At 48.5% G+C, this 15000-nt stretch overlaps 1 protein-coding gene across 10 annotated transcripts in view; it reads right to left on the bottom strand.

Annotated features, from left to right (window-relative positions):
- The window catches only part of LOC110487144 (C-myc promoter-binding protein), a 161027-nt gene that overhangs the window by 9648 nt on the left and 136379 nt on the right, over window positions 1-15000 (bottom strand). For all 10 annotated transcript variants that reach the window (XM_036964104.1, XM_036964105.1, XM_036964107.1 and 7 more), the window contains 7 exons: window positions 14244-14384; window positions 13259-13505; window positions 6924-7776; window positions 6497-6716; window positions 4084-4166; window positions 3666-3841; window positions 3337-3504 (listed from right to left, as the gene is read on the bottom strand). In XM_036964104.1, the coding sequence (XP_036819999.1) occupies window positions 3337-3504; window positions 3666-3841; window positions 4084-4166; window positions 6497-6716; window positions 6924-7776; window positions 13259-13505; window positions 14244-14384 (1888 nt within the window). The remainder of the gene's footprint in view (window positions 1-3336; window positions 3505-3665; window positions 3842-4083; window positions 4167-6496; window positions 6717-6923; window positions 7777-13258; window positions 13506-14243; window positions 14385-15000) is intronic.

The following is a 15000-nucleotide window of genomic DNA, read 5'->3' as shown; positions in this document are numbered from 1 at the left end:
CAGAGAGAGGACACTACCACTATACTAACACTGACTAATAATCTCAGGAAACTAACAGAGAGAGGACACTACCACTATACTAATACTGACTAATAATCTCAGGAAACTAACAGAGAGAGGACACTACCACTATACTAACACTGACTAATAATCTCAGGTCACTAACAGAGAGAGAGGACACTACCACTATACTAACACTGACTAATAGTCTCAGGAAACTAACAGAGAGAGAGGACACTACCACTATACTAACACTGACTAATAATCTCAGGAAACTAACAGAGAGAGAGGACACTACCACTATACTAACACTGACTAATTGTCTCAGGAAACTAAGGAAGAGGACACTACCACTATACTAACACTGACTAATAGTCTCAGGAAACTAACAGAGAGAGGACACTACCACTATACTAACACTGACTAATAATCTCAGGAAACTAACAGAGAGAGGACACTACCACTATACTAATACTGACTAATAATCTCAGGTCACTAACAGAGAGAGAGGACACTACCACTATACTAACACTGACTAATAATCTCAGGAAACTAACAGAGAGAGGACACTCCCACTATACTAATACTGACTAATAATCTCAGGACACTAAATGGCTAGGGGTGGTAGGCTAGGGGTGGTAGGCTAGGGGTGGTAGGCTAGGGGTGGTAGACTAGGGGTGATAGACTGGGGGTGGTAGGCTAGGGGTGGTAGGATAGGGGTGGTAGGATAGGGGTGGTAGGATAGGGGTGGTAGGCTAGGGGTGGTAGACTAGGGGTGATAGACTGGGGGTGGTAGGCTAGGGGTGGTAGGATAGGGGTGGTAGGATAGGGATGGTAGGATAGGGGTGATAGACTGGGGGTGGTAGGCTAGGGGTGGAGGATAGGGGTGGTAGGATAGGGGTGGTAGGATAGGGGTGATAGACTGGGGGTGGTAGGCTAGGAGTGGTAGACTAGGGGTGGTAGCCTAGGGGTGGTAGCCTAGGTGTGGTAGGCTAGGGGTGGTAGGCTAGGGGTGGTAGGATAGGGGTGGTAGCCTAGGGGTGGTAGCCTAGGGGTGGTAGACTGGGGGTGGTAGGATAGGGGTGATAGGCTAGGGGTGGTAGGATAGGGGTGGTAGGATAGGGATGGTAGGATAGGGGTGATAGACTGGGGGTGGTAGGCTAGGGGTGGTAGGATAGGGGTGATAGACTGGGGGTGGTAGGCTAGGGGTGGTAGACTAGGGGTGGTAGCCTAGGTGTGGTAGGCTAGGGGTGGTAGGCTAGGGGTGGTAGGATAGGGGGTGGTAGCCTAGGGGTGGTAGCCTAGGGGTGGTAGGATAGGGGTGGTAGACTGGGGGTGGTAGACTAGGGGTGGTAGCCTAGGGGTGGTAGCCTAGGTGTGGTAGGCTAGGGGTGGTAGGATAGGGGTGGTAGACTGGGGGTGGTAGGCTAGGGGTGGTAGGATAGGGGTGGTAGGCTAGGGGTGGTAGACTGGGGGTGGTAGGCTAGGGGTGGTGGGATAGGGGTGGTAGACTAGGGGTGGTAGACTAGGGGTGGTAGGCTAGGGGTGGTAGACTAGGGTTGGTAGGATAGGGGTGGTAGGCTAGGGGTGGTAGGATAGCGTTTATCTGAGAGGATGGTGGTGGGACAGAGGTTGGTGCGTAGGGTAGGGGTGGTAGGCTAGGGGTGGTAGGCTAGGGGTGGTAGGATAGGGGTGGTAGGCTAGGGGTGGTAGACTAGGGGTGATAGACTGGGGGTGGTAGGCTAGGGGTGGTAGGATAGGGGTGGTAGGATAGGGATGGTAGGATAGGGGTGATAGACTGGGGGTGGTAGGCTAGGGGTGGAGGATAGGGGTGGTAGGATAGGGGTGGTAGGATAGGGGTGATAGACTGGGGGTGGTAGGCTAGGAGTGGTAGACTAGGGGTGGTAGCCTAGGGGTGGTAGCCTAGGTGTGGTAGGCTAGGGGTGGTAGGCTAGGGGTGGTAGGATAGGGGTGGTAGCCTAGGGGTGGTAGCCTAGGGGTGGTAGACTGGGGGTGGTAGGATAGGGGTGATAGGCTAGGGGTGGTAGGATAGGGGTGGTAGGATAGGGATGGTAGGATAGGGGTGATAGACTGGGGGTGGTAGGCTAGGGGTGGTAGGATAGGGGTGATAGACTGGGGGTGGTAGGCTAGGGGTGGTAGACTAGGGGTGGTAGCCTAGGTGTGGTAGGCTAGGGGTGGTAGGCTAGGGGTGGTAGGATAGGGGGTGGTAGCCTAGGGGTGGTAGCCTAGGGGTGGTAGGATAGGGGTGGTAGACTGGGGGTGGTAGACTAGGGGTGGTAGCCTAGGGGTGGTAGCCTAGGTGTGGTAGGCTAGGGGTGGTAGACTGGGGGTGGTAGGCTAGGGGTGGTAGGATAGGGGTGGTAGGCTAGGGGTGGTAGACTGGGGGTGGTAGGCTAGGGGTGGTGGGATAGGGGTGGTAGACTAGGGGTGGTAGACTAGGGGTGGTAGACTAGGGGTGGTAGGCTAGGGGTGGTAGACTAGGGTTGGTAGGATAGGGGTGGTAGGCTAGGGGTGGTAGGATAGCGTTTATCTGAGAGGATGGTGGTGGGACAGAGGTTGGTGCGTAGGGTAGGGGTGGTAGGCTAGGGGTGGTAGGATAGGGGTGGTAGGATAGGGGAGGTAGGCTAGGGGTGGTAGGCTAGGGGTGGTAGGCTAGGGGTGGTAGGATAGGGGTGGTAGACTAGGGGTAGTAGGCTAGGGGTGGTAGACTGGGGGTGGTAGGCTAGGGGTGGTGGGATAGGGGTGGTAGACTAGGGGTGGTAGACTAGGGGTGGTAGACTAGGGGTGGTAGGCTAGGGGTGGTAGACTAGGGTTGGTAGGATAGGGGTGGTAGGCTAGGGGTGGTAGGATAGCGTTTATCTGAGAGGATGGTGGTGGGACAGAGGTTGGTGCGTAGGGTAGGGGTGGTAGGCTAGGGGTGGTAGGATAGGGGTGGTAGGATAGGGGAGGTAGGCTAGGGGTGGTAGGCTAGGGGTGGTAGGCTAGGGGTGGTAGGATAGGGGTGGTAGACTAGGGGTAGTAGGCTAGGGGTGGTAGGATAGGGGTGGTAGACTAGGGGTGGTAGACTAGGGGTGGTAGGCTAGGGGTGGTAGGCTAGGGGTGGTAGACTAGGGGTGGTAGGATAGGGGTGGTAGGCTAGGGGTGGTAGGATAGCGTTTATCTGAGAGGATGGTGGTGGGACAGAGGTTGGTGCGTAGTGTGTAAGTGCGTAGTGTGTAAGTGCGTAGTGCGTTATGCGTAGTGTATAGTGTGTAGTGTTTAGTGTTTTAGTGTGTAGTGTGTAGTGTTTAGTGCGTAGTGTATAGTGCAGTGTACCTGTTGTTACCAGAGCAGCCCTCTACAGTGATCCTGGGTGAGAGAGGAGATAGGACAGTAGTGGGACAGGGAGTGGACAGAGTGGACGTCCCGGTGTCCAGACCGGTGGACACAGAGTAGGACGATGACACAGCCTCATCCGCTGACGGACTGCTCTTCAGGTAGAACCTGAAGGTGAGAGGATGAGAGGATGAGAGGAGGAGTGGATGAGTGGATGAGAGGATGAGTGGATGAGAGGATGAGAGGATGAGAGGAGGAGAGGAGGAGAGGAGGTGTGATATCAGGGGAACAGGGGAGGTGTTAAATGTCTGTGTGTATATCTAGTGTACCTCCCGGGTCCTCTCAGGTCTCTGATCTCTACATTAAGGAAGGGGAGGAAGGGGTTCCCACAGAAGGGACAGGTGGTGTTGAGGTTGGAGTCGTCAGCCGTCCATCCTGCCATGATCTCCTCGTCGTACACCAGACCGTCACACGTCTTACAGCGAGAACAGCTGGAGATCAACAGCTGGAAACACACACAGCAGAGCCAAGATGGACGTTAGGTCAATCAGGGGTCGGCACAAAATGGCAGAGACCCCCCCTTGGCCTGGTTGTATGAATGAGAAGAGTCCTTGGTCCCTTTGTCTCGCATGTCATTGATACTTGAATGATCGTCCTATCTGAAAATCTGTAGTGTTGGCTTCGTTTCAATGTTCCTGTGAGTTTTTCTGGTTTAGTTTGAGAGGTCTGTAAGTGTGGTGTCCTCACCTCCATGGCGTAGTTCTGGAAGACACTGGTATTGCTGGTGTAGCGAGACGAGCCCAGATCAGAGCAGTCTGGGGGAGGAAAGCCTGGAGGAGAGACAGGACACAACCGGGAGAAGGAGCACACCATCATCCATGAACATCTGCTATCATTGGTGTCAGCAGTAAACAGTCTCTGATGGCTAGCCGTTAGCTAAGCGCTAACTCAGGGCAGGACATTTCCATGTCAGGAGTGCCAGTGCACTACTTGCACACTGGATGCTAATGAGACAGGAGAAGGGCAGAGGGTCTGAGTAGCTTGATTGAAGAGCTCCAATCAGACTTCACCTCAATCCCCTCAACTGCACAAGGCATCGTCTGCTGGCAGAGTTTGGTAAGAGTCCTTTCTCCCTCCCCTACTGTCTGATCCTAGCTCCTCCTTCTCTCTCCTCCTCAGCGACAGGACAGTACCTGGTTGTCTGATCCTATCTCCTCCCTCTCTCTCCTCCTCAGTGACAGGACAGTACCTGGTTGTCTGATCCTATCTCCTCCCTCTCTCTCCTCCTCAGTGACAGGACAGTACCTGGTTGTCTGATCCTATCTCCTCCCTCTCTCTCCTCCTCAGTGACAGGACAGTACCTGGTTGTCTGATCCTATCTCCTCCCTCTCTCTCCTCCTCAGTGACAGGACAGTACCTGGTTGTCTGATCCTAGCTCCACCCTCTCTCTCCTCCTCAGTGACAGGACAGTACCTGGTTGTCTGATCCTAGCTCCTCCCTCTCCTCCTTAGTGACAGGACAGTACCTGGTTGTCTGATCCTAGCTCCACCCTCTCTCTCCTCCTCAGTGACAGGACAGTACCTGGTTGTCTGATCCTATCTCCTCCCTCTCTCTCCTCCTCAGTGACAGGACAGTCAGTACCTGGTTGTCTGATCCTAGCTCCACCCTCTCTCTCCTCCTCAGTGACAGGACAGTACCTGGTTGTCTGATCCTAGCTCCTCCCTCTCCTCCTTAGTGACAGGACAGTACCTGGTTGTCTGATCCTAGCTCCACCCTCTCTCTCTCCTCCTCAGTGACAGGACAGACAGGACACCTGGTTGTCTGATCCTAGTTCCTCCCTCTCTCTCCTCCTCAGTGACAGGACAGTACCTGGTTGTCTGATCCTAGCTCCACCCTCTCTCTCCTCCTCAGTGACAGGACAGTACCTGGTTGTCTGATCCTAGCTCCTCCCTCTCCTCCTTAGTGACAGGACAGTACCTGGTTGTCTGATCCTAGCTCCACCCTCTCTCTCTCCTCCTCAGTGACAGGACAGACAGGACACCTGGTTGTCTGATCCTAGTTCCTCCCTCTCTCTCCTCAGTGACAGGACAGTACCTGGTTGTCTGATCCTAGCTCCACCCTCTCTCTCCTCCTCAGTGACAGGACAGTACCTGGTTGTCTGATCCTATCTCCTCCCCCTCTCTCTCTCCTCCTCAGTAACAGGACAGACAGGACACCTGGTTGTCTGATCCTAGTTCCTCCCTCTCTCTCCTCCTCAGTGACAGGACAGTACCTGGTTGTCTGATCCTAGCTCCACCCTCTCTCTCCTCCTCAGTGACAGGACAGTACCTGGTTGTCTGATCCTATCTCCTCCCTCTCTCTCCTCCTCAGTGACAGGACAGTACCTGGTTGTCTGATCCTAGCTCCACCCTCTCTCTCCTCCTCAGTGACAGGACAGTACCTGGTTGTCTGATCCTAGCTCCTCCCTCTCCTCCTTAGTGACAGGACAGTCAGTACCTGGTTGTCTGATCCTACCACCTCCCTCTCTCCTCCTTTGTGACAGGACAGTACCTGGTTGTCTGACCCTAGCTCCTCCCTCTCTCTCTCTCCTCCTCAGTGACAGGACAGTGCCTGGTTGTCTGACCCTAGCTCCTCCCTCTCTCTCTCTCCTCCTCAGTGACAGGACAGTACCTGGTTGTCTGATCCTAGCTCCTCCCCCTCTCTCTCTCCTCCTCAGTGACAGGACAGTACCTGGTTGTCTGATCCTAGCTCCTCCCTCTCTCTCCTCCTCAGTGACAGGACAGACAGGACACCTGGTTGTCTGATCCTAGCTCCTCCCCCTCTCTCTCTCCTCCTCAGTAACAGGACAGACAGGACACCTGGTTGTCTGATCCTAGCTCCTCCCTATCTCTCCTCCTCAGTGACAGGACAGTACCTGGTTGTCTGATCCTAGCTCCTCCCTCTCTCTCCTCCTCAGTGACAGGACAGACAGGACACCTGGTTGTCTGATCCTAGCTCCTCCCTCTCTCTCTCCTCTTCAGTGACATGACAGTACCTGGTTGTCTGATCCTAGCACCTCCCTTTCTCTCTCTCCTTCTCAGTGACAGGACAGTACCTGGTTGTTTGATCCTAGCTCCTCCCCCTCTCTCTCCTCCTCAGTGACAGGGCAGAAATATGTTACCTGTCTGTCTGTGTGTGAAACTGTCCAGTCTGCTCCTCAGGGGACTGCGTCTGGATGGGCTTCTCCTTGGGCTCCTACGGGGCCCGGGGCCATTTCTCTGAGGGGAGGTGATGGAGCCGCCGTCTGGGTCCCCCAGGCCCTCCTCATCCACATCCAACAGGGAGGAGCAGTCAGGGTCCATGCCCAGAGAGGACACACTCAGACGGTCACAGTTACCATCCTGGAGGGGGTGGACAATGGGAGGTTCAGGAACAAAATAAATGTTGATGCTGCAATGTGTTTTGAGAATCTGAGAGGCACCTTGCTGCATTAGGTAGTGGGATTCGTGTCACACAGCATTACAAAAATATCGTACGCCATTCAGAAATGTGTTATTTTGACTGACGCACCAGTAGAACACCCTCCATTGACAAACCGCTGAGCGTACCTTGGTGGGCACGGTGTAGGAGGTGGCCAGGCGAGAGTACCACCGGCTAGCCTTCTCTGCCACACCTTTCCCTGCCGAGAACACGCTGCTCTTAAACACATCCAGGGTGGGGGTGAGGAGCTGTTCCAGGGCGAAGGAAGAGGAGGACAGAGACGGGGACAGCAAACCCAGGTCCCTGTCTCTCTCCCTCTCCCGGTAGGGGCTGGGCTGTGGGCTGGGGGTGGAGCGGGGACAGGGGGGTGAGGACCAGAGCCTCTGTCTGGCAGGCTGGGAGGGCGAGGGGGAGTTGTGGGTCCTGGAGCGAGGTAATCCTCCTGTCCTGAGAGGGGAGGTATGGGGGAGACTGGCCCGTCGAGGGGTGGTGATAAGTGGGGGAGGAGGGTGGAGGAACAGGGGGCTGGAGGGGTCCTGGAGGTCCATACTGGGTGTCCGGCTGTTCAGCGGAGAACCCATATGGTTCATGTACATCTCTATCTCCCTAGCCAGGTGGTCCTGGCGCCGGCCCGTAGGGGTCGCGACCCCATCCATCTCCACTTCCAGGTCGTCCTCTCTGTCTCCCTGGGACTTGGACTCGGCCGCCAGGAGGGACAGCGGGTCGAAGCCTGTCTCGATCCCCGTTCGTTTAACGGTGCCCCGCGAGGCTGAGGCCACACCCACACCGCCATAGCTGGCGCTGCGTTCCACCGTCCTCTTCCGTGATTGGCTGGTTTTAGCAACGCTGTCTGTGGTTGGTCCGTCCAGATCTAGGTCCTCCAGATCAAAGATGGCGTCTGTATTATTCTTGTCATTCTTGTCCTCGTCGCTCCAGTCCCTCTCCTCTCCGTCTTCAGGGCTGTCTCTACGTCTGCAGCGCCTGATGGAGAAATGAATAGATAAGATTTTAAATTCATTTTGATATTGATAATTTACTGATCCCAAAGGGGATATTTACTTTCAGAAGCAGAAAAATCAACAACAGAGAGGAGAACATCAGATCTATACCTCCCTCTCCCTCTATTAATACAGGTTACTCTCCCTCTCCCTCTATTAATACAGGTTACTCTCCCTCTACCTTTATTAATACAGGTTACTCTCCCTCTACCTTTATTAATACAGGTTACTCTCCCTTTATTAATACAGGTTACTCTCCCTCTCCCTATATTAATACAGGTTACTCTCCCTTTATTAATACAGGTTACTCTCCCTCTACCTTTATTAATACAGGCTACTCTCCCTCTACCTTTATTAATACAGGTTACTCTCCCTCTCCCTTTATTAATACAGGTTACTCTCCCTCTACCTTTATTAATACAGGTTACTCTCCCTCTACCTTTATTAATACAGGTTACTCTCCCTCTGCCTTTATTAATACAGGTTACTCTCCCTTTATTAATACAGGTTACTCTCCCTCTACCTTTATTAATACAGGTTACTCTCCCTCTCCCTCTATTAATACAGGTTACTCTCCCTCTCCCTCTATTAATACAGGTTACTCTCCCTCTGCCTTTATTAATACAGGTTACTCTCCCTCTACCTTTATTAATACAGGTTACTCTCCCATTTATTAATACAGGTTACTCTCCATCTCCCTCTATTAATACAGGTTACTCTCCCTCTCCCTCTATTAATACAGGTTACTCTCCCTCTACCTTTATTAATACAGGTTACTCTCCCTTTATTAATACAGGTTACTCTCCCTCTCCCTATATTAATACAGGTTACTCTCCCTCTACCTTTATTAATACAGGTTACTCTCCCTCTCCCTTTATTAATACAGGTTACTCTCCCTTTATTAATACAGGTTACTCTCCCTCTCCCTTTATTAATACAGGTTACTCTCCCTTTATTAATACAGGTTACTCTCCCTTTATTAATACAGGTTACTCTCCCTCTCCCTTTATTAATACAGGTTACTCTCCCTTTATTAATACAGGTTACTCTCCCTCTACCTTTATTAATACAGGTTACTCTCCCTCTACCTTTATTGATACAGGTTACTCTCCCTCTCCCTTTATTAATACAGGTTACTCTCCCTTTATTAATACAGGTTACTCTCCCTCTACCTTTATTAATACAGGTTACTCTCCCTCTACCTTTATTAATGCAGGTTACTCTCCCTCTACCTTTATTAATACAGGTTACTCTCCCTTTATTAATACAGGTTACTCTCCCTCTCCCTCTATTAATACAGGTTACTCTCCCTCTGCCTTTATTAATACAGGTTACTCTCCCTTTATTAATACAGGTTACTCTCCCTCTACCTTTATTAATACAGGTTACTCTCCCTCTCTACCTTTATTAATACAGGTTACTCTCCCTTTATTAATACAGGTTACTCTCCCTCTGCCTTTATTAATACAGGTTACTCTCCCTTTATTAATACAGGTTACTCTCCCTCTACCTTTATTAATACAGGTTACTCTCCCTCTGCCTTTATTAATACAGGTTACTCTCCCTTTATTAATACAGGTTACTCTCCCTCTCCCTCTATTAATACAGGTTACTCTCCCTCTACCTTTATTAATACAGGTTACTCTCCCTCTACCTTTATTAATACAGGTTACTCTCCTTCTCTACCTTTATTAATACAGGTTACTCTCCCTCTGCCTTTATTAATACAGGTTACTCTCCCTCTACCTTTATTAATACAGGTTACTCTCCCTCTACCTTTATTAATACAGGTTACTCTCCCTCTGCCTTTATTAATACAGGTTACTCTCCCTTTATTAATACAGGTTACTCTCCCTCTACCTTTATTAATACAGGTTACTCTCCCTCTCTACCTTTATTAATACAGGTTACTCTCCCTTTATTAATACAGGTTACTCTCCCTCTGCCTTTATTAATACAGGTTACTCTCCCTTTATTAATACAGGTTACTCTCCCTTTATTAATACAGGTTACTCTCCCTCTACCTTTATTAATACAGGTTACTCTCCCTCTCTACCTTTATTAATACAGGTTACTCTCCCTCTGCCTTTATTAATACAGGTTACTCTCCCTCTACCTTTATTAATACAGGTTACTCTCCCTCTACCTTTATTAATACAGGCTACTCTCCCTCTACCTTTATTAATACAGGTTACTCTCCCTCTCCCTTTATTAATACAGGTTACTCTCCCTCTACCTTTATTAATACAGGTTACTCTCCCTCTACCTTTATTAATACAGGTTACTCTCCCTCTACCTTTATTAATACAGGTTACTCTCCCTCTCCCTTTATTAATACAGGTTACTCTCCCTCTACCTTTATTAATACAGGTTACTCTCCCTCTACCTTTATTAATACAGGTTACTCTCCCTCTCCCTTTATTAATACAGGTTACTCTCCCTCTACCTTTATTAATACAGGTTACTCTCCCTCTCCCTTTATTAATACAGGTTACTCTCCCTCTACCTTTATTAATACAGGTTACTCTCCCTCTCCCTCTATTAATACAGGTTACTCTCCCTCTCCCTCTATTAATACAGGTTACTCTCCCTCTGCCTTTATTAATACAGGTTACTCTCCCTCTACCTTTATTAATACAGGTTACTCTCCCATTTATTAATACAGGTTACTCTCCATCTCCCTCTATTAATACAGGTTACTCTCCCTCTCCCTCTATTAATACAGGTTACTCTCCCTCTACCTTTATTAATACAGGTTACTCTCCCTTTATTAATACAGGTTACTCTCCCTCTCCCTATATTAATACAGGTTACTCTCCCTCTACCTTTATTAATACAGGTTACTCTCCCTCTCCCTTTATTAATACAGGTTACTCTCCCTTTATTAATACAGGTTACTCTCCCTCTCCCTTTATTAATACAGGTTACTCTCCCTTTATTAATACAGGTTACTCTCCCTTTATTAATACAGGTTACTCTCCCTCTCCCTTTATTAATACAGGTTACTCTCCCTTTATTAATACAGGTTACTCTCCCTCTACCTTTATTAATACAGGTTACTCTCCCTCTACCTTTATTGATACAGGTTACTCTCCCTCTCCCTTTATTAATACAGGTTACTCTCCCTTTATTAATACAGGTTACTCTCCCTCTACCTTTATTAATACAGGTTACTCTCCCTCTACCTTTATTAATGCAGGTTACTCTCCCTCTACCTTTATTAATACAGGTTACTCTCCCTTTATTAATACAGGTTACTCTCCCTCTCCCTCTATTAATACAGGTTACTCTCCCTCTGCCTTTATTAATACAGGTTACTCTCCCTTTATTAATACAGGTTACTCTCCCTCTACCTTTATTAATACAGGTTACTCTCCCTCTCTACCTTTATTAATACAGGTTACTCTCCCTTTATTAATACAGGTTACTCTCCCTCTGCCTTTATTAATACAGGTTACTCTCCCTTTATTAATACAGGTTACTCTCCCTCTACCTTTATTAATACAGGTTACTCTCCCTCTGCCTTTATTAATACAGGTTACTCTCCCTTTATTAATACAGGTTACTCTCCCTCTCCCTCTATTAATACAGGTTACTCTCCCTCTACCTTTATTAATACAGGTTACTCTCCCTCTACCTTTATTAATACAGGTTACTCTCCTTCTCTACCTTTATTAATACAGGTTACTCTCCCTCTGCCTTTATTAATACAGGTTACTCTCCCTCTACCTTTATTAATACAGGTTACTCTCCCTCTACCTTTATTAATACAGGTTACTCTCCCTTTATTAATACAGGTTACTCTCCCTTTATTAATACAGGTTACTCTCCCTCTACCTTTATTAATACAGGTTACTCTCCCTCTCTACCTTTATTAATACAGGTTACTCTCCCTTTATTAATACAGGTTACTCTCCCTCTGCCTTTATTAATACAGGTTACTCTCCCTTTATTAATACAGGTTACTCTCCCTTTATTAATACAGGTTACTCTCCCTCTACCTTTATTAATACAGGTTACTCTCCCTCTCTACCTTTATTAATACAGGTTACTCTCCCTCTGCCTTTATTAATACAGGTTACTCTCCCTCTACCTTTATTAATACAGGTTACTCTCCCTCTACCTTTATTAATACAGGCTACTCTCCCTCTACCTTTATTAATACAGGTTACTCTCCCTCTCCCTTTATTAATACAGGTTACTCTCCCTCTACCTTTATTAATACAGGTTACTCTCCCTCTACCTTTATTAATACAGGTTACTCTCCCTCTACCTTTATTAATACAGGTTACTCTCCCTCTCCCTTTATTAATACAGGTTACTCTCCCTCTACCTTTATTAATACAGGTTACTCTCCCTCTACCTTTATTAATACAGGTTACTCTCCCTCTCCCTTTATTAATACAGGTTACTCTCCCTCTACCTTTATTAATACAGGTTACTCTCCCTCTACCTTTATTAATACAGGTTACTCTCCCTCTGCCTTTATTAATACAGGTTACTCTCCCTCTGCCTTTATTAATACAGGTTACTCTCCCTTTCCCTTTATTAATACAGGTTACTCTGCCTCTGCCTTTATTAATACAGGTTACTCTCCCTTTATTAATACAGGTTACTCTCCCTCTACCTTTATTAATACAGGTTACTCTCCCTTTATTAATACAGGTTACTCTCCCTCTACCTTTATTAATACAGGTTACTCTCCCTCTGCCTTTATTAATACAGGTTACTCTCCCTCTACCTTTATTAATACAGGTTACTCTCCCTCTGCCTTTATCATTACAGGTTACTCTCCCTCTACCTTTATTAATACAGGTTACTCTGCCTCTGCCTTTATTAATACAGGTTACTCTCCCTTTATTAATACATGTTACTCTCCCTCTACCTTTATTAATACAGGTTACTCTCCCTCTGCCTTTATTAATACAGGTTACTCTCCCTCTACCTTTATTAATACAGGTTACTCTGCCTCTGCCTTTATTAATACAGGTTACTCTCCCTTTATTAATACAGGTTACTCTCCCTCTACCTTTATTAATACAGGTTACTCTCCCTTTATTAATACAGGTTACTCTCCCTCTACCTTTATTAATACAGGTTACTCTCCCTTTCCCTTTATTAATACAGGTTACTCTCCCTTTATTAATACAGGTTACTCTCCCTCTACCTTTATTAATACAGGTTACTCTCCCTCTACCTTTATTAATACAGGTTACTCTCCCTTTATTAATACAGGTTACTCTCCCTCTACCTTTATTAATACAGGTTACTCTCCCTTTATTAATACAGGTTACTCTCCCTCTCCCTTTATTAATACAGGTTACTCTCCCTCTACCTTTATTAATACAGGTTACTCTCCCTTTATTAATACAGGTTACTCTCCCTCTGCAGTTACTCTCACTGAGATCAAATGTCTTTCACAAGATGTCAGCGGGTCAGTAACGTTCCACATCAATTATGTTCACCTGGTTCTTCCCCCGGCTGCTCCAACCCCCTCTGACCCTCCCAGGACTAACGACCGCGGCCTGTTGGTCTGGCTGAAGCTGGTCCCCTGGAGGATCTTGGTGTCTGCCCCCAGGTTCTCTGCTATCCTGGCTGGGTCAGTCTCTCCCTGGTGCAGTCCCAGACCCAACACTGGAGTGCCACTGCTACCACTGCCAACCCTGTTGTCTCCACTCAGTCTGCACCCTCGCACACCCTGCCAGTCATGGTCTGGAGAGGAGGGGAGAGGAGGTGAAGAGGGGAAAGGATAGAAGAGGAGAGGGGAGGGGAGAGGAGAAGAGGAGGTGAGGTGAGAGGAGGGGAGAGGAAAGGAGGGGAGAGGAGGTGAGAGGAGGAGAGACAATGGGAGAGGAGGAGAGAGGAGGGGAGAAGAGGAGAGGAGGTGAAAGGAGGGGAGAGGAGGTGAGGAGAGGGTAGGGGAGAGGAGAAGAAGAGAGGGGAGAGGAGGTGAGGTGAGAGGAGGGGAGAGGAGAAGAGGATGAGAGAGGAGGGGAGAGGAAAGGAGGGAGGAGAAGAGAGGAGGAGGGGAGAGGAGGAGACTTTATATCTCTATCTGTCATGGTCCTTTGAGCAGGAAAGAAACAATTCTCCTGAAACATGACATGTTCTACACAACATACAGTAAACTGAGTAAAGCACATCTACTATACAGTACAGATTGAGACATCACAACTAGACAATCAATACAAGTCTAAATCGCTAGGTGAGTTCTGATGGATAGTTACAGCAGGCTCACAGCCATCACCTACCATCCAGTACAGATATAGAGCCAAATAAACAAGGCAGAATGTCAAGACAGACACAACTAGAAAGGAAATAGTTCTGGGTGATAGAGACAGCTGACTCACACCCTCCAGCCCTGCACTACAGAGACATCCAATACATCATGGAAGACAGACAGTAAACAGACAATAGATAGATCAGTTATGGATTATAGTTATGGCTCACCTCCTCCTCCTCCTCCTCCTCCACTACTCCCACTGACACCTCCCTCCTCAAGGGCACTGAGATGTATCCTCCTCAGACTGTTGGTCTCAACCACACCTACATCATTCAGAGAGGAGCTCAACAGGAGACCTGCTACATGGTCTGGAGAGAGGGGGGGGGGGGGGGGGGGGGAAGAGACAGGGAGAGGGAGAGAAGACAGAGGAGGGGGAGGTATGGGGAGAGAAGAGGGAGGAGAGGAGAAGGAGGTATGGAGTGAGAAGAGAAAAGAGAGGGAGGAAGGGAGGGAGTGAGGGAGGGAGAAGAGACAGGGAGGGGGAGAGAAGAGAGAGGAGGGGGAGAGGGAGGTATGGAGTGAGGGAGGGGGAGAGAAAAGAGAGAGGAGAGGGAAGAAGGGTGGAGGGAGAGTTACGGGAGAGGGAAGTAGGGATTGAAGGGAGGGGGAGACAAAGAGAGGGGGAGAGGGAGGGAGAGGGAGAGAAAGAGAGGGGAGAGAAAGAGAGGGGGAGAGGGAGGCAGTGAGGACGTTTACAGTCACTAATAGTTTGGTATTACATGGATCATGGCAGTCGGCAGTTTATGTAAAAACACTTTCCTCTGTTAATCTGAAATCGGCGTAAGGTAAAAATCAAATGTATGTACCTGTGCTGGTTGACCTCTTGGGCTCACAGGCTACATCGTCATAGGGACAGTTAGTTCCAGGTATTTACCTGTGCTGGTTGACCTCTTGGGCTCACAGTCTACATCGTCATAGGGACAG

This window comes from Oncorhynchus mykiss, chromosome 26, assembly GCF_013265735.2.
Source record: "Oncorhynchus mykiss isolate Arlee chromosome 26, USDA_OmykA_1.1, whole genome shotgun sequence".
NCBI lineage: Eukaryota > Metazoa > Chordata > Actinopteri > Salmoniformes > Salmonidae > Oncorhynchus > Oncorhynchus mykiss.
The sequence above is the reverse complement of the archived record's forward strand: the minus strand, read 5'-3'. Positions and strand labels throughout refer to the sequence as shown.